Source organism: Alligator sinensis, unplaced genomic scaffold, assembly GCF_000455745.1.
Source record: "Alligator sinensis unplaced genomic scaffold, ASM45574v1 scaffold678_1, whole genome shotgun sequence".
NCBI lineage: Eukaryota > Metazoa > Chordata > Crocodylia > Alligatoridae > Alligator > Alligator sinensis.
In genome coordinates this window covers 1,685,228-1,704,013 of record NW_005842006.1, presented here as the reverse complement: position 1 = coordinate 1,704,013, position 18,786 = coordinate 1,685,228, and the positions used below count along the sequence as shown (strand labels likewise).

The following is an 18,786-nucleotide window of genomic DNA, read 5'->3' as shown; positions in this document are numbered from 1 at the left end:
AAATTTATTTAATAAAATGGAGTACTGTTTTGTTCAAGCAGGTAGACAATTTGCCACTGTAAATTGATAATAAAGATTTTATTTTTATTGCAAGTTCCTTTATTTTAGATGTGGTTGAAATTCTTTGTCTAGAAATAAGTATGTAACTGCCTCCATACGTTGGGTTTGGTTTTTCTAGTGAATTAAAAAAATAAAAATTAATTGTATAAAAAGATGAGTTAAAAGACAACTGTAGAAGCAAAACTGCCTGCTGTAAATAAATGTGCACTGATGGTTATTTTATTGGCTTTAATAACTCTATCGCAATACATTGACTCTGCTTTATACCTCTGTCTAAAGAGATCTTACCATCCTGAGGATTTGAGTGTTCAAATATTTATTTTTCCTCTGGAAGAGTAACTGGTCTTTATCTTAAAAGTCACCACAAATTACACTTCGGAGAATGTAGAAACCAACTTTTGACTGGGTCACTCTCCCCACACTGTTCATACTTTTTATTTATCACTCAGCTAAAAATACCTCATGTAACTTGGCTGGACACTTAATCCTATATGAATGACAGTTTGGTTTAAGATCTTAAAGAGTGCTGTTTTTTTTACTGAACAAAGCTTAGAAGACAAGTTATTTGTGACATTGTTATCCTTTATTATTACAGATACAGAATTTTGATTTGGTCATTTTTTCTTATCCAAACATCACACATTTACTGATCGAGAAGCAATTTTCAATCTTGGAAGTAGTCTCAAATGGAATTTGGCAGGATGCATTCATCATAATCAGTCAGATCTTAATTGATTATTAATATTTTATGTAATAAAAGCAAAGTCTTACCAAACTCTGATGAAGGTGCCATGGCGTTATTTTATATTCATGTTTGGAAAAGAAAGGCAATGCCCAGTCCCAACACTGGCAGATCCCTCTAATCATTTTAGTAGACTGTCAGTTTGTTCCAGTCTGAAGCTTAATAGTGCCAACAGATCAGTTTATTTGCAGCTTTGAAGCCTGGTCCTGTAATGTTTCTCATCTGACAGAAGATGAATAAAAGTGTCACTGTGGGAAACTTTTAGACGGCCGCTACACGAAGGACCATCTTTGCGTTCCCTCATAAGGTCTTCTAATTCATTTTGGGGGGCTCCAGCTTTTCCCACAGCTGAGTACAGTTCCATCAGCTCTAGTTCGTGCTTGGCAGCTGTTTCTAAAACTCTCTGCTTATTATAGTATCTGACAAAGTTGTTGATAATGGGGTGGATAGGAAGTGCTATCGCTATCACCCCACAAAGGAAACTGATGGCAGCATTGAGTTTCCCCAGGGTTGTCTTGGGATATATGTCCCCATATCCAACTGTGGTCATGGTTATGATTGCCCACCAAAATGACTGGGGGATGCTTTTAAATAAAGTCTCAGGGTGACTTTGTTCCATGGTATAACCAAGGGCAGAAAAGACAAAAATACCAACAGCCAAGTACATAAGAAGCAGCCCCAGCTCCTTAAAGCTCCTTTTAAGAGCATATGTTAAAGTCTGCAGCCCCGAAGAGTGGCGTGCGAGCTTGAAAATTCTTGCAATCCTCATGATCCGAAGTGCTTGAACAGCCTGTTGAACATTAGTTAACTCCATCAGTCTGGCACCTAAGTGGGTCAAAATCAGGCTGACATAGAAGGGGAGTATTGCAAAAGCATCAATGATGTTCATGAAAGACAGAGCAAAGTGCAGTTTATTCGGAGAAGAAATGAGTCTGAGTACATATTCCAGGGTAAACCACCCGATGCAAGCTGTCTCAATGCTGTCTAGAGTTGGGTGTTCCACATGATTTCCTTCAGAGTCGACTATCTGGAGTTCTGGGATGGTCCCCACACACATGACTACAGAGGAGATTAAAATAAATAGAAAGGACAAAACTGCAATTACTCTAGCTGGGTAGGATGATTCTGGTTTCTCCATGAATTTCCAAATACATTTTTGGCATCTTTTCCAGCGACTTTCAGAGGCATCTACTCCCAAATCATCCAAAATCAGCTGTACTCTTCGGGCTATTTCTTCCAGCTCCTCCTTTTTTTCACTCAGATGAGTTTTGCAGCAGTCATCCAAGAATTTAAGGTCCACTTTCCAAAACTCCATTTCATTCTTGAAACATATAGGGCATATCCCTTTCTTCATGTGAATTTCTCCAAAGTAATATACATCAATAATACATTTGAAAGCATCTGGATCTCTGTCAAAGTAAAACTCTCTTTTCCCAGGATCGTAGTCATCACAGAGAGCAAAGATAGTATCATATCCCCCTGATAAACAGTTGATCAACTCTGTTAGTCTTGTTCCAGGATATCGGTTCAGATTATCTCCATCTAGCACCTGTCTCACCCCGCCAACATTGACGATAATTTCTATGTCTTCATTTTTTTCTGATCCATTGCTGTCCAGATCTGGAAATCTGGAGTCACCTGCCATTTTCATTGTATTGGATATTTTCTTTAAGAGGAAATATTAGTTTGCTTCCAAATCTTTATTGTTCTAGTTTATTTGTGGCAGCAAGTCAGAGCTCTTACAAATGGCTCTGTGTAATGTTGGGAAAGGTTACAGAAATAAATCTGCCATCAGTAAAACCTTGCAAGGTATGCAACAAGCTGCAGCGAAAGGCAAGTCATCAGACTGCTGTGTATGAAGGCAGGACGTTAAGAGAGAAATATACTATTCCAGAAGATTTGAAAGAGAAGAAACTGCTTAATAAAACTCACCCTCTGTTCAGTGCTTGAAATTCCTCTCAGATTCCATTCTCTCCCATTCTCTAAAGCAATATTTATTCACAGGCTGGAAATCACTCCATGCAATAAATCCCTTGTTCTGATTAATGAAAAGTGAAGTAATTGACAGTTCGGAAACGAGAGTCAATCAGCAGGGAGATCCCACAGAAAGCTCTTGCAGTTTTTTATTTCAGTTCCACGAATTTGCATGGAAAGCTGCTCTTTTTATTTTTACTTAAAGGTCTTCTGGAGTTTATCTGTTGATTCCTTCACACAGTAACTGGAAGTGTGCAGAAGAGAAACTTGTGCTTGTTTTTCCTTTGCTGTTTCTAAACACAATAGGAATTCCAGGCTGACGTCAAGTTCTTTCCAAACTATACCCTCTTCTGGTGAAACTCAGCAAAGCACAAAAACAGCTCAACTCTGTGTACGCTCAGCTATAAAGCAGCCTTCTTTATAACCCTGTGTACCTTCATGTTTTAAAATATCATCTTTAAAATAAAACAAGTGCAATAACATAGAATGTAATTCAGAGCTGCAGACATCTCTAGCAAACAGAGGGTGATCTCATTGTTTCAGAATCTTCAGATAGGTAGGTAGGAAAAATATATTTTGTACTTTCATTTGGATACACAATATAAATTCTGTTCTTGGTGCAAGTCCAGGGTAAACCTCTCTCGGGAAACTGAGCTACTGCAGATTTGTTCTTGTGTAACTGACAACGGATCATAAAATTTTCACCATGACTGTAAAAGCAAAGCTGTAAGAGCAAAGCAGCATCAACTGCATTCTGTCCTGTGCTTTTCAGACAGCTATGTGTTTGGCTGTGGCCAAGTTGTCTGGATTCACACTCAGCTGAACCAGGTCCAGACCTTCTCTATTGGGTGCCCAGGTGTTATGACCCAAAACCCGTGCTTCATCCTTGCAACAAAGGCAGTAGTAACCGTGAGAGTTGCTATGTACTTCCTATCAAGTAAAAGGAACCTTTGTACCTTGACTTTTATAACCATCATCTTAAAATGGTGACTGTAACCAGGAGCTGGCAGTATTCAGAGAATATGAAGTCTGCATTCCACACTCCTGTTACGCAGAGGTTGGTGTCTCACTTGGTATGTGCAAGAGAATAGTTCCTGGTGTTGATGTGATGTATTGTGTAATTTCCCTTCTCTCCCGTCATGTTTGTACTGTGCTGAAACTTGTAAACTCTGTTGGGTAGGGAAGATATATTGAAAGTGAGTATATAAAGAAAGTATGTAAAGAGTTTAGGTCATAGTAGTCATGTAAAGAGTTTAGGTCTGTTACCATCAGAATATTACCATTCTGATTTGCTAAGTAGTTTGCTGCTGTTATTAGCAATGTTAGCTGCCATACACAATTAACTAAAAACTGCATATTAAAATATCTCACCAAATTGAGTCCTTATTGCTCATGACAGTGAACTATGCTGCCCAATTTAAAGTGTAGTAAATGTGAAGCTACAGACTACAATGGCATGCTTGCCTAGATAAAAGTGTTAAGGGAATTCAGGTCTATCAATTCCTTCAAAGAAAATCTGGGGGGAAAAAACTAAGGAATTAAATGTCAAAGGGAATACAGTTGCTTAAGAATAGGAAAATGTCCTTAGTTATCAACTGTCATGCCTTCCCTTTTCACTCAGCTACCCTGTTTGATTACTAATTCATTACAATCCCTTGTCCCTTCTTTAGTTAGCAGCAAGAAACCAGGGCCAATGAAGGCAGAAGCAGCCTCATTTCCAAAGCTGCTTGTTCTTTTATCTTTTAATTTTATAGAGCAGAAGCGAAGTGTTCACATAGCTTCACCATCCACATTCAGTTTGAAAGAAGAAATCAGCTCATTTCAAATTCAGTAGCTCAGCATGCTTCTGTGTAGGGGGGAGTGGGGGGAGAGAAGTCTTTTTGAAATACCTGATTTCTTAAAGTTCTGTTTAAACTTTGTTCCTAATTCCTCGTGCTTTGCCCTCTCCTGTCTTGCACCTTGTGTAGCTATTTACAGCTTTTCAAAGTGACGGCAAAATGTTCGCATTCTGATCTGGTAGCATTGTGGCGCCACTTTATACAAGTGATTCCAAAAGGTGCCTCTATGTTTAGAGGAATGGGTCTTTTCTTTTCATGAACCAATCCTGACTGGCTTCCTAGAGCTATATATTATTTACCAGATATTGTAGAGTAACATGATGAAAAAAGCTGAGAGAACAATTTGCAGCAGATCATTAAAATTAGTGGAATACATTCTTTTTCCATCCATGAACAGAAGATTTATCAAATGTAATAATTTTAGTTCATAACTCTTGTTCTATAGCTCATTCATGAGTAATTTGCTGCTGCTGTTAACAAATCAGAATTCAACCTCTATTTATTTGCTCGAATGAGCACATAGATCATGACATATACAGTATTGCATTTCTGTACTCAGCTGGATGGGTTTTAGGATTGGAATTGGTACAAGGATTAGAAGAATTGGAACAATCTATAAATTCCACCACACACCTGCATTAAATTTAGTTTCACAATGTAATACATAGGAATAATGTCTAAAATGCCCCATTCTACTCACACGTTAATTATGGCAGTAACTGGTTCTTTCCCCTTATTTCCTACAAGAAAAGAAAGCATTTACTGAATGCAGCATGGAGAAATAAAGGCATTATTTTATCAGTGAGGGTTTCTTCAGATTTATATGGGAAGAGAAAAAAATAGTGGACAGGAATGAGTGGTATAAAATATTTAAACTGCAATATCTGATAAATATCACAAATAGAAAATTTACCTTCTCTCGATAATATATATGGACTTTGCAGATTTCTCCTGAATGATATCTCATATCAAACGGTTTCTAAGATTGTTTTCAGTGCCGAATCACAGTTCCTCTTTGCTGAATTTGCTGCTCACATGCTTAGGTGGTACCTCTCACTTTTCCTTACAGGTATTCTGTTAATCACTCTGGGCTTCATTTCAGTTTCAACACTTGTGATATGTATTCATGCTCTGTCATTTTGTCATAGGTAGTTTGTGCTTTTGTTCCTTATTAAAAAGTCTTGTAATTACTTATTGTAAATGTTAATTGGCGTTGTTTTCTATTTGACATTAATAAGCCTATTTTGTACAATTAAACCTGTCTTAAATGACCACTCAAGGGGTTGAGAAAAATCAGTGGCTCAGTGTAAGTGGTTGCAAACAAATAAGGCATTGTCTCTGCTGTACACGACTAACAACCCAGTTCAGGCAGAGGCGTAACAGGTGAGACACAAATAGGATGTTGTGCCATTGTAAGTTGGAAGTGATGTAAGAATCTAGTTAGCACAGTTTTGTTAAAACGCCATTCAGAAGCATTGTGTTTTGAGGGAGGAATTAAAGAGTTCTAAGCAGACTCCTTTATTACCTACAATGGAAGGCTTTTAGTTGCTATTATATCTCCCGTTGAATTCAACTGTGTATATACCTATTACACATGCTGTTTCAAAAATTAAGAAAACCAGAGTCAAAGGTGTGCATGGAGTGAACGAAGTAGGGGTCCAGTGGAAAAAAGTGGCATGAGCTCATGTAATTAAAGCTTGCCTCATAATGCATGTTCATGAAGGGCAAAAGTTAAGTTGTAAATTCTGATTTTTCCTAACTCTTGAGTATTTGACTTTGCAAACTTAACATTCTTTTAACTTGCTTTTTTTATCTGTAATTTCCTAACTTGTTTTACAAAGCAAACTGAAAATCCAGAAAAGCCATCACTTCGTATCAGAATGATACCCACATAGTTCATCAACAGGTGTGTTACCTTTAGATCCAGCGCAGACTTCTGATACTTGAGCTAATTAAGTGACTACTATAGGATAATAATCTGCAATTGTTACATGATCCAGCATCAGAGGAGGATGAGACACGTGGTACCAGTGTGTCTCACAGATGGAATGATGACAGCCAGAACTCCTGGGCTTTATTCTAGACCAGAGGTCAGCAACCTATAGCCCCTGGGGTTGGATCTGACCCATGAAGGTCCAAGCCCAGGGCAGCACTGTGGATCAGATTTGCAGCCTGCAGCAAAGGACTAGGTCACAAGTTCCAGCCCACAGCAGGTTGCCAACCCCTGTTCTAGACTGTCACAGTCTCACTGGACTCCTTACTTCCATCTACTCCTTGCTTTTCCATCAATGCAGCTTTTGGACTTCCTGCATTTAAATCAGATGACTTGCTCCTCCAAACTGCCAATGTGCCAGCCTAGGCCTACAAAGACAAAGCCTGACTTTCCATGTAGACCAGGGTGGGGGTAGGCACTGAAATTCCGAGCTAGGACCATGTCTCCTCACTGCTCACACTGGTGGGTCCTGACTCTCCTGTCAGGACCCAAACATTTTAGAGGTAAAAGGTATCTGATGAAGCTGTGTGCTGGACAGCAATGTGGAGAGATTCAGTTAATGTCTAAGCAGATGCAGGATGGCTATTGAATGAGTTTTTTGTTCATTGAGAGGTTTGCTGACAATGCTTCCCTGGCTAGGCCGGCTCTCAGCAAAGCCAATATCCCTATGCTGTGGCTGTCTACCGTGCATTGTGCAGTACTTGGGCAGCAAAGGGGGATGACTTCCAGCAGGGTGGCAGGTAGAAGGGGACAGGCTGGTTGCTGATTTAATAGCCAGACATCAGGGCAGTTATAGGATCTTATCACCTTCAGCTTAGCTGAGGGAGGCTTCAAGACATCACTGTAATGCTGGGACTGGAATTTTTTTTCTCTTTTACTTTTATAATTGTGTATGGTTTGCACAGTGTTTAATAATAGCCTATATGCTACTATTATACATTCTTTCGAGGGAAGCCTGGGTGGTGCTTTGGGATTGTGTAGTTCACAATAAATGTGTTTTTTTAATCTTAACTGATATTTTTATTGTGTGCAATCAAAATAAAAAATAAAACTGAATCACTCACTGGAAATAATGTCAGTAATGGCACAAATTGCATGCTGAAAACATGAAAAAGGGTTTGAACATATTTTACCAGTGTACAAAAAAAAAGGAATACAAAGCATTAAAAACATTTTTCAGTCATTTTTTTTTAAACCCTTGCTTTGTTAAAGAAAGGGCATGCTGCTTTTGAAACCTATAACACTCACAGGATTGGGTATGTATAGCCCAAGATCTCCTTGTTTTCCACTGGCATGGAGTGGAACGATCAAGGATGCTGACTAGACCTGTGCGGTGCGTAAGGTGGGACGGGCTGGCCCCATCAGCATGGACTCCTCACTGGACTGCAAAGGAAGCTGAGGAGGAGACCCAGTAGCATAACTAAGGGGAGGTAACTGGAACAACAGCCCTGGGTGGTGACTTGGAAGGGTGCAAAAATAGCAGGAGTCACCACTGCTGTCCAAGTCACCATGCCACCCTATGTGCCACCATTGTCCAAGGCACAAAACTGCCAGTCGCCAGGAATCATGTTTTCCAAGGACACTTACGCTACTCCCCAGCTGTCTTCACATAGGTCAACCCAGCAGATACACTTCAAGCCCCCATGGCAGGCCAGGTGCTGAATACCTGGTTTGGTTATGCCCAGGATGTTGCACCCCCTGATGGTGCTCAGTGCTACCTTTTCCCTTCCCTTTCCTCGTTTACTGCAGTCAGACTTTTGAACCTAGCACAGCCAGCACTGTGGGTCCTCTGAATAAGCAGGCACGCAGTTGCTGGTGAGGTTTATTTTTAGGCAGTCATGGGCGTGTGCAGACGAGTGGGAACATGTGTTTCCTCAGGGACAAGTAGCAGTACACCTTGTGCCTCTGTTATTTGTCGCCAGAGAACATCCATACCACACGCACTCTGGCACATGGCAGGTTACCCTGGGTGGGATAGGGGATGCTGGGACCAGCAACTGTGCTGGCCGCAGCAGCCGTACCTGGGGCCCAGGGGGCCTCTGGGAGCTGCAGCCACAGTGCTTCTACAGCAGAAAGCCTGGCCAGCAGCTGGAGCATGGCTCCAGCTGGCCAGGCTCCAGTTTTGGGTGGCATGCACTGCTGCTACATGTGCTGTCCGGCTTTCTTTTGGCATGGGTTTTTTCAACCCCAGGATTTCCTGGGATAAACCCCACCACCCCCACACTGCAAAGTACCAGTGCAGGGAACTCTTGCATGTGAGGTGTGTGGGGCTGCAGATAGATCTGCGGTGCCACATACCTCACATCTGCGCTCATCTGGACATGCCCATGTTGTTTACTTTGGTATGCAGTGATATGGAGGCCCTGATTTTTTTCTTGGTTTGCCCTGCAATGGGTTTCTGCTGTTACTACTTTGTAGTAACCAAAAATTCTAGCAAACAGCTCTGATATGGTCTAATTTTATTTACAGTGGGTGTTTGTAAAATAACATGACTCCTTTAGAAACTCAATCCCTTGTCCTCTGGCCAAGCAAAAATGCACTGTTTTTAAATGAAGTGGAGAGATTTCAGTCATCAGAGTGAACAGAAAAAAAAAGGCATTAAAAAAAATGCTCTGTTGTGTCTACTTAAGCTTGCTTCTTGTTCTCTTTCTCTGTCCCTGCTGTACTCATCTTGGCAACCCTGGGTCTTGTGACAGCTCTGCTGTGCTTCAAAGGCTCCTGGCTATCTCTGGGGAAGAGGGGGAGGTGAAGGATCATCATTATGCTCAGTGTCTCCCTTCTACTCAGCCTTTTCCTTATCTTTGCTATGCATTCACAGGGTCCTTCCTGCTGTTTATACAAGGTGTCCTCCACAGTGGCTAAGTATAGACAGTCAGAAAGCCTGAGGCTGAATCAATTCAGTCTTCACAGGTTAGTTTAAACTGCATAGTTTGAACCAATAAGCAAGTGAACAGACATTAACTTTTGATCCAGAAATGCAGCCACATGCCTGCAGTGACTCAGGCCAGAAACTGGGGGGCATTAAAGCATGCCTCCCAGCCTGCCGGCCACTGCTGAAGGGAGGGGAGGGACACTGGGAGGGAAAGCCTCCAAGGCTTTTCATCCCCTCCCTGCTTGAGCGGGGGAGGCGGGGGCAAGAAATGGCCAAGCCCACAGCTGGCTGGGCTGCCTGAATATGATGCAGGGGAGGAGGGGGTTTGAACCCCCACCCTAGGCTACACTGACCCCCAGCTGGGGTCTGCCTGGCTGGGGTGGGGGAAGCCCTCAAAGGCAGTGATATTTATCCAGCTAGGAAGCAGATGGGTGGGACAGACACTGCTCTTCTGGAGCAGACAGCACAGCACAGACCAGGACTACAAAGCATCCTGGGATGCTGGGGATGCGGAGTTCACTTGAACCAGGAAGGGATCTGGGAATTCCATCAACTGATTTGACGTAAATCAGTTAAGTCTGATACTACATCCAACCAGGTTTATCTTAAATGGGTTTTGAACATTTTGCAAGCACTGAACTTCTGTTCTGTTACAGATTTAAACCAGTTTCTGATCACTTAAACTGAGTTATGTGTAACTTCTGTCCCTAGCCAGTAAGAACAATATAAAAATGTTACCTAGTGCTGCATGATTTTGCAGTGGAGTACAAAATCATATCCAGAGCAGTCACTGTTGCAGGAACAGGTGTATTCTGAGGGTTGTGGATGGAGGACTGTCGGGACCAACACCAGTCAGTAATGTCTACAAAGCCATATCTACCTTGCCTTCTGCCTGACTTCAGACTAATACCGCTAACTCCCTCTCTCTACAAAAACATTGTGCCAAAGGCATAGGACTCATGTTGCTGGGGAAGTGGTGTTACTTGGCCCAAAGAAAGATACTGTCAGTTTTACCTCAAATTTATGTGAGGAAACGTGCAAATGGATGGGGACATAAGACAACTTCTCTCACAAACAAAACAATTTGGGTAGAAAAGGAATTTAAAGCTTCCAGCAAACATCCTATTTAACAGAGGCTCTGTCTCCTGCTTTCTAGCTTTGTGATCCTGCGTGGACCTATCTTTGAGAACTAGAAGAGTTTTTTCAACATTTCAAACTGCTTTCTTTGTTTTTATTTAGCCAGGACTATTTCTGAATATGGGTGGAATTTATCAATAGCTTCAGGTTGGCCAAAACTACATTTTGAGGGAATCTCAACCTTATTCTGAGATTAGGAATATCCCTCACCTACAATACAGATCTTTCCATGAAAATTTATGTGAGCAAAACATCACATTCCTGAACAGCAAACAATACAGAGGTACAATCAAAAACCAGTTTTTAATTTTGCAGAAGGCTTGCGAGCAGGTTTTGCATGATTTGAATGGCTCTAAAGCCAACCCACAAGTTTCTAAGCAATTTGTCTAGACAATGGGTGAGTCAAACCTTTTATCCACTCTGTTTAATAAAATAATCTGCTCTGCTCAGCTGAGATTTCATCTTATTAAATGGAATGCATTTCATTACAATGTGCAGTTTAACAGTGTATTGACATACTAATATGCATACTGATTCATTTTGCTTGGGATAGAATCATAAGCCTATACAAGTAATACCTTATATATGGCCTATATACATTGTATGAATTGTGGTGGTGTCTTCAAAGCATAGATGATAAAATCCAAGATATCCTATTCAACTGAAGAATGCTAAGAAGATGAAAGGAAATTCTTTGCTGAATGTAATATATTATTGCTAAGGCTTTTTATTATTACCATTATATGCCATGTTCAATTGTTCCATCAGAGTGAGAGAGAGGATTTTGTCACTGTTGCTAAGCTAGATCACAAATTCTCGTGGTAACACAAGTTAATTTCAAAACAGTTATAAGCTTCCCAAACTTGTTGATGGGTGGGGGGAGGGGGGAGAATTGATTTGGGGCTCCAGTAAGCTATGTTTGGAGACATCAGAATTGAGGTCACGCCTGCTCTGAAAATTATGCTAATAATCCTTTTGTATTTCTGTAAGGAGAAAGGTCTCCCCTGTATTCTGGCCTAATGTTCTCTGACATGACGGCTCTAAACCAAATTACATGCTGTAATTCAGCCCCAAATTATTGGGGATTATGATCACTGACAGGACAGAAAAATAGTTGCCCCTACTCTAGGAATAACTGCAAGAAATGTTAAGGTGCTGTGTTATGTATAAGATCAGACTAGGACAGACCAAGTGCCCCTTCTGGTCTTCAAATTATGAAAAAACAAACTCAGGGTAGGGCAGGGATGGGCAAAATCCAGCCTGTGGGCCAAATCCAGCTCACAAAGGGTCTTTGTCCAGCCTGTGGTGGGGCCCTTGGTCTCCTGCCCCAGGCACAGTCCAGTTGTGGCGCATCCTGCCACCCCCTGGGCACACAGCGGGGCTGGGGTGACTCTGCAGCTGGATTGCCTTTCTAGGCAGCCTGGGCAGCGGCAGCTCCAGCCCTGCAATAATGGCGAGGACTCACACTGCACAGTCTCAGCCCTGTGTGCCCTGCTCTTGCTCCAGATTCACCCATCCAGGATCAACAGCGGCAGCATGGGACAAAAGCTGTTGCTCAGCATGGGGGGAAATAGCCCCTCCCCATCCTGCTGCTGGCAGTTCCCTGCTGCATCAATCTGGAGCCCACGCTGGGCTTCCCTGCATCTACACCACCATCACCACTGCAGCCCAGCACAGGCTCTGGGTGGCTGCAGAAGGAAACTGCCAGCATTGGTGGGGAGGGGCTGTCTGGAGTAGGTGCACATTGTGTGGAGTGAGGGCTGCAGGCGGGGGTCCCTACCGGTACCATGGGGCTGGGTCCAGTGGCAGCAGCAGCCAGAAGGAGCTTCCATTGCTTGGGCTGCCTAGAAAGGTAGTCTAGCCACAGAGCCACCCCAGGCCCACTTCATGCCTGCGGGGGGTGGGGGGGGGTGGCAGGATACACAATGGGCAGGTGATGCGGGGTGAGCTGGGTCGGGGCTGTGCCCGAGTTCCATCTGATTCTGTCCAGCAGGGGTGACTCTATAATGGGCGTAGGGAATGTTGGGGCTGTTCACTGCTGGTGATGGAGGTGAGGTGCCGCAGGCCACGTGGGCTCCGGGCTGTTGTGGGGTGGGAGTGGGTGCTGACCAGCTCAGGGGAGTGCACACAGGGAACTCCCATGCACACCCCACCGTACCCACAAACCTTCCCCTGCAAACCCCACAACCACATCTTCCCCCACACAATCACACACCCCACAAACATTGCACCTACCCACACCCTCCCTCCCCACAAACCTGCTATGCACCCTCCCACACACAGACACCCGCACACCTCTGGGGGGAGCCCCACTCATTGCTACATGCATACACACCCCCACACATGCACCCACACCCTTCCCCCACACACATCCCACACCCATCCCTCCACACATGCCTCCAGGCACCCTCCTCCCCCACACACCCCACAAACCCCACACGCACCCACACACACCCACACATACCCACAAACACTCCCCCATAAACCCCCCATACCTCCCACCCACATCCATACATACCCCCAAACCTTCCCCCACATTCACACACACACATAGCCCCACCAAAAAACATACCCACCCCTCCATACCCCCACCCCTCCTCACTCCCTTACAATATACAAGAGCAAGACCTCACTTTGAGCTATTATGCAATCATCTCTATATATAAACACAAGCACACACAAATCAGAATAAAAATACTTTCAAAAATAAAATTAAAATATGCTATTGTCAATGTTTGATTTTTTATATCAAATTTTGTTTTCCTGTTCCAAGATGGCAAACCCCCTTCTCAAAAGGAGTACTTGTGGGAGAGACTTCTGGTGGCAAAGGTCAGAGGTTAGGAGGCAGGACTTCCAGTCTCAAGATAGTGAGGTAGCCCTACCCAGGGGTAGGGCACCTGTCAAGGGGCAGGGCTACCATTGCAGCCCTTGACAGCTCACAAGGCCCTTGAAAACTCATTTAGTGGCCCTCTATCCAAAATAATTGCCTGCCCTGGGCTAGGAACAGTCTTTACATCCATCCCAGACCAGCTGTGCATGTGTTTATCCAGGAACAAAAAAGTGCCAGGATTGGCATGTACACACATTGCTCTTCCAATCAAGGTTTAGTGAGTGGCTAAATATACTGCTTCTTTTCTGCCATTGATTTAATGATGCAATATCAGGACAACTATTCAAATGCATTTAGCAATATCCTGGGGCAACTGTTAGCACTTCTCCTGCAAACCTTTTTAGGATTTGCTCTGTGACAACAGACATGGATGTCTGAATGATCACACTTTGTCCTGGGAGAAAATAGTTTCTTCCAGTACAAATGCAATGTCTGTTTGTAACCCAAATCATCCAGTAATCAAATAAAAATAGTTTAAATCTCTAATCAACAACTTTTTCCAGAATTAATTTAATTTACAGTAAGTAAACTGACATATTTAAATATTTGTTGTCAGTTGTTAGTTGCCAAAATCCTCATAAACATAGGTAAAAAACCAGGCTCAATTTCTTACACATCTAAGAACTCTGTGAATTATTTCATACTTTGCAGATTTGTATAGTACTTTGCAGATTAAGGATTTCTAAAAGCAGTTGGCAGTGTCTCAACCTGAGAATGTTGACTTCAGGAAGAACAGAATTAAATATAGCACTATAAATATTCTAGTTTATTAATAAACACAATGGGTCTGGATTTGCCTGTCATGCAAGTTTATATCAGTGTAATGGAAAGCAGAATCAGGCCATTACATGTTTTACATATTTCACCATTTATATGGTGCTTACATACACTTAGAAATAAATTAGCATGGCATGTGGAAGGGGAGATCATACATTACTGTCTTGCCACTTGTTGCAGCTGAGATTTCCATTTTGGAGCTACCCAGAATTTGTGACTACATGGTTCCAAAAATTCACTGGTTGTTTTCTATCAGTCTCTTGAACTGAGTCTCTTTGCTTGGCAGGGAAAAAAAACTGTTCTAATTAGTTCTAATTAAAACCAATCAGAAAACAGGGTCTTTGGTCTGTGAGGAAATCTGACATTTTGAAGCCTTTCACTTAGATTCAAAAAAGCCATAATCCCAAACATTCTCATACGGTAAAAATTCCAAAGAAAATGTGTTCAGGGACCATTAAAACATTCAGTTTTGATAATGCTGACATTTTATCTTTAGGGCTGTCCAACTGGTGGCCCACAGGTTAACACATGGCCAACAGGGCCCAGAAGCAGCCCCTCCCACTGCCATGTGGTTGGAAAGGGCCTGGGGTTCTGTACACCACCAATGCAGCCTCTCTGCCAGGAGTGGGGGGGTTCATGCCACTAGTGCAGCCCACATGCTGGTGTATGGGAGGGGCTGTGTTGCTGACACAGCTTACATGGTGGGGAAAGGGGCCTTGTGCTGCCTGCATAGCCTGTGGGAGCCTGGGGGAGAGGGGGGACACTTCTGCAGTGGGTGGCTGTACATGCAGCCCCTGGCCATGCCAAAATGGGACAGCCCTGTTTTAAAAAATTAAGCATAATGCAAGAACTTAGCACATTTTGTTAGGAAGCAATGCAGTGTGCTTTCCTTCTTCTGCAGACCACCAGTTTGCAAATCTCCATGCAGGCAGCTAAAATCATAGATTCATAGAAAATGAGGGTTGGAAGGGACCTCAGGAGATCCCATAGTCCAACCCCCTGCTCAAAGCAGAGACATTCCCAATTATATCATCCCAACCAAGGCTTTGTCTACCTGGGCCTTAAAAACCTCCAAGGATGAAGATTCCACCACCACTCTAGGTAACCTGTTCCAGTGCTTTACTACCCTCCTAGTGAGAATGTTTTTTTCTAATATCTAATCTAAACTTCCCTTGCTGCAATGTGAGACCATTGCTCCTTGTTCTGCCATCTGTCACCACTTAGAACAGTCTAGTGCCAGTTGCCCCCTACTGTCCTCTTTCAGTAGCTCCCACCTCTCTTGGGGCAGTCTTTGTTGTTCCAGTTGTGTCACTGTCACTAGGTCATTTTGTTCCCCTATAAGCAATTGAGGTAGGGCAAATCAGGCTCATAAGGCATTTATATACATGCTCTGGGAGCTGCTCTAATTAACATGCCTGGAGCATCACGTGTTTCAGCATCCATGTGCTGAAAAATGGCAATGGGGGCGCTTTAACCAAAGTTCATCAAACGAGCTTTAGTAAAAGCGCCCCTGCTGCCATTTTTCAGCATGAGGACTCTGATACACAGGACACTGGAGTCTGCCGGAGCGCGGTAATTATCAGGTTCCAGCAGATTCGATTAATAGAGTCTGCTCCAATGTGTTGTAATTACAGTGTGTCAGAGGAGCCTCAATGTACATGTATAGGTGCCCATACTGTTCCACTAAATCCTGGCACAGTGCCTGCTCAACTGTGTAAACCAGCCAGGCCTCATTTAGCCCTCTGCCTACATCTCCCTGGGCTGTTTCCCACTTCTGTCTTCCAGAGGCAATAGTTTCTTTCATCTTCCAACTGGCCCCTCTAACATATCCAACCCTTCAGTGCCACTGCTGACTGAGAAAATGCCTTCCCCACAAGGAGCTCCGCAGGTAAGGTCAGGATGTCTAGAGCTCCCGCTGCTTCAGCCTTCCCAGGCTGAGCTGCCTCTCTCTCCCTGGCTCTCAATCTTTAAAGTCCTGAAGAAGACTTCCAGAGTTGGAAGTGGTCAAGTGCCTGAGTCTTAAAGAGTTCTCTGCCTGGGTTTTTTCAGGAGGTCCTACTCTTTTACAACCCACATCATATTAATATATAAAATATAATATGTTAATTGAAATGATCCAATCAAAATAAAACCTTGTTGAAACAATATATTTTGACACTATTGAAACCATTTATTTGGACTCTTTGCCATTCCAGATGTTGCCAAAATCAAGACAGTCCCAAAAACAATTTGAGTTGACTGAACTGCAGTTTTTGATAGAAATCTGCTTCGTCTAATATTTTTGATAAGTTCTAATTCTAACACACAACCTTAGCAACTCTAACATTCACAACCTTCTCAATAACTCCCTGTCAGACTTTCTTCAAAATCAAAAGTGACAAATTGGGTTTGAGAGGAAAAAATGATACCTTCTCTACGTAGAGCCCAAAGCCAGAAGAACACTTCTACAGCAAGCCACACCACAAAAATCCATCTCATTTTTATTAGCTGTTTTTTCTGTAGAAATTGACCTTCTCTATATAATGCCTGAATCTTAATAATTTGTTCTTTTCATGTACATGTTTTTAAAATAATGTGCTTAATAAGACCTTTGAGAACTGCCAGGCAGGCAAGGTTCTTTGGGTAGATGGGATATCTTTTATTAGACCAACTGAGTAGTTGGAAAAAAGTTCTTTGCAAGCTTTTGGGCACAATCACTCTTCTTCAGGCATAGGAAGGCTCTGCTGTTCTGAGACTACAAGGAATGAAAGAAGCTAAAAGTGTGACAGGATGTCAGTGAGAATGTAAATAGATGGAAATTAGGAAAACCAAAGATAAAGCAGGGAAGCATGGTGGGGGGAGGGGGGGAGGATGAGGAGGGAAAAAAGCCAAAAGTAAGTAAGGGAGACCCTAAAGAAGTAGTTTTCCAAGGTAGAAAAGAGGCAGTCTGTGAAAAAGTAAATAGCTGGAAATTAGAAAGACAAAGGGTAGAAAAGGAGGGGGGGGGAAGGGGGGGCATGGAAAAATAAAAAGGTAGAAGGTCAGGTCTGGCAAGTACCTGATGAATCAGATGTCAGGCAGGTTGTAATGTGTCGTAAATCCAATGTCTATATTGAGTCCATGATTTTTTTTGTATCCAGTAGATTTATGAAGTGAAGTTCGTAGTCTCATCTGCGAAAGGTGTTTTGTAAGTTCCCTTTGAGGATTAAGACTGAGAGATTGGAGAGGGAGTGATTGTCTATGCCTGAAGAAAGGTATTTGTGCCTGAAAACTTGTAAAGAACTTTTTTCTAACTACTCAGTTGGTCTAATAAAAGATATAAGATTTACCCAAAGAACCTTGCCTGCCTATGTCCTTAGAGTTAGACTAACATGGCTACAACCAAAAACCCAGCAACTTGACAACCCCAAGGGTGCTATGAAAGTACACATAATTATTACTCAAATAACAGCAGAAGTAGTCCCATTTTCATGCACAGACTCAGAATTTGAAAGTAGCAGAAAGTCTATGAAGCACTGATGAAGATAATGTATCTTCTGCCAATGTATTTTATAAATGCAATCCCAGAATAGAATAACTCCTGAGAAAATCTATTGTTTGCCTGATCAAATAAACCCAACTTCTAAGCAAAGCATTCTAAGATTATTTAATATTCAAAACATGCAAATGACAGTAAACTATTAATCCTGAAACATGGATTTTTTTACTGAAACACCTCCCTCATCAGGATGTCTATTTTAAAGTCTAGGTTTGGAATAAATTTGCAGTTTGTGAGAATAACTGAATCTACACCTGGAAACTGAAGCCTTCTGTTTGACCATAGTTCTGTTTAAGAACTTACATCTTTTGTAAGAATGGCTGTGCAGTCTAGTCTCTGTTTTTATTCAGTCCTTGGCCTCTGCTACAAATGCCAGCAAAAGAAATTATTTAACCTATAGTAATCTTTCAGGTCTTCTAGTCCCAAAGCCTGTCTACTGGCCAGAGCTTATTAATGCTGGGACAAAAGTTCTGCAAAAAACATGTCTAAAATTGTCAACCACTTTTGTTCAAAAGTTAAGATGTTGATGAAAAAAAGTATCACTTCTTCTTTTAACCTTGAAATATTTATTTATTGCTGATAATACATATAATTAAAAGAAGTCTATGGGCCGATGAGAGACAAGGTGGTGTTGGACCTGGTACTGGCCAAAGGGGATGACATAGTCAGAGACCTAAGAATCGATGGAAAGCTGGGTGATAGTGACCAGGAGCTGATCACCTTTACTATTCATTGCAAAGCTGGCAAGTCAGTCAGTGATACTGAAGTCCTTGACTTCAGGAAATCTGACTTTGACAAGCTCAGGAGGCTCGGTGTTGAGGCCCTAAGGGACCATGCCTCGACTGGAAGAAGAGTGCAAGAGGAGTGGTTGATCCTCAAAGGAGAGATTCTGACAGCACAAGGGATGGCCATCCCATCTCGGAGGAAGGGTAGCAAAAGGGCACAGCAACCCTCTTGGCTCAGCAGGGAACTTGAGGACCTCCTAC

The 18,786-nt window shown here is 42.5% G+C and overlaps 1 protein-coding gene across 1 annotated transcript; it reads right to left on the bottom strand.

Annotated features, from left to right (window-relative positions):
* Positions 1–633: 633 nt before the first annotated feature.
* Positions 634–3,052, bottom strand: KCNF1 (potassium voltage-gated channel modifier subfamily F member 1). Its single transcript, XM_006021783.3, has one exon. It carries the CDS (start codon positions 2,451–2,453, stop codon positions 984–986), a length of 1,470 nt encoding a protein of 489 aa, XP_006021845.1. The 5' UTR covers positions 2,454–3,052; the 3' UTR covers positions 634–983.
* Between the last annotated feature and the right edge of the window lie 15,734 nt (positions 3,053–18,786).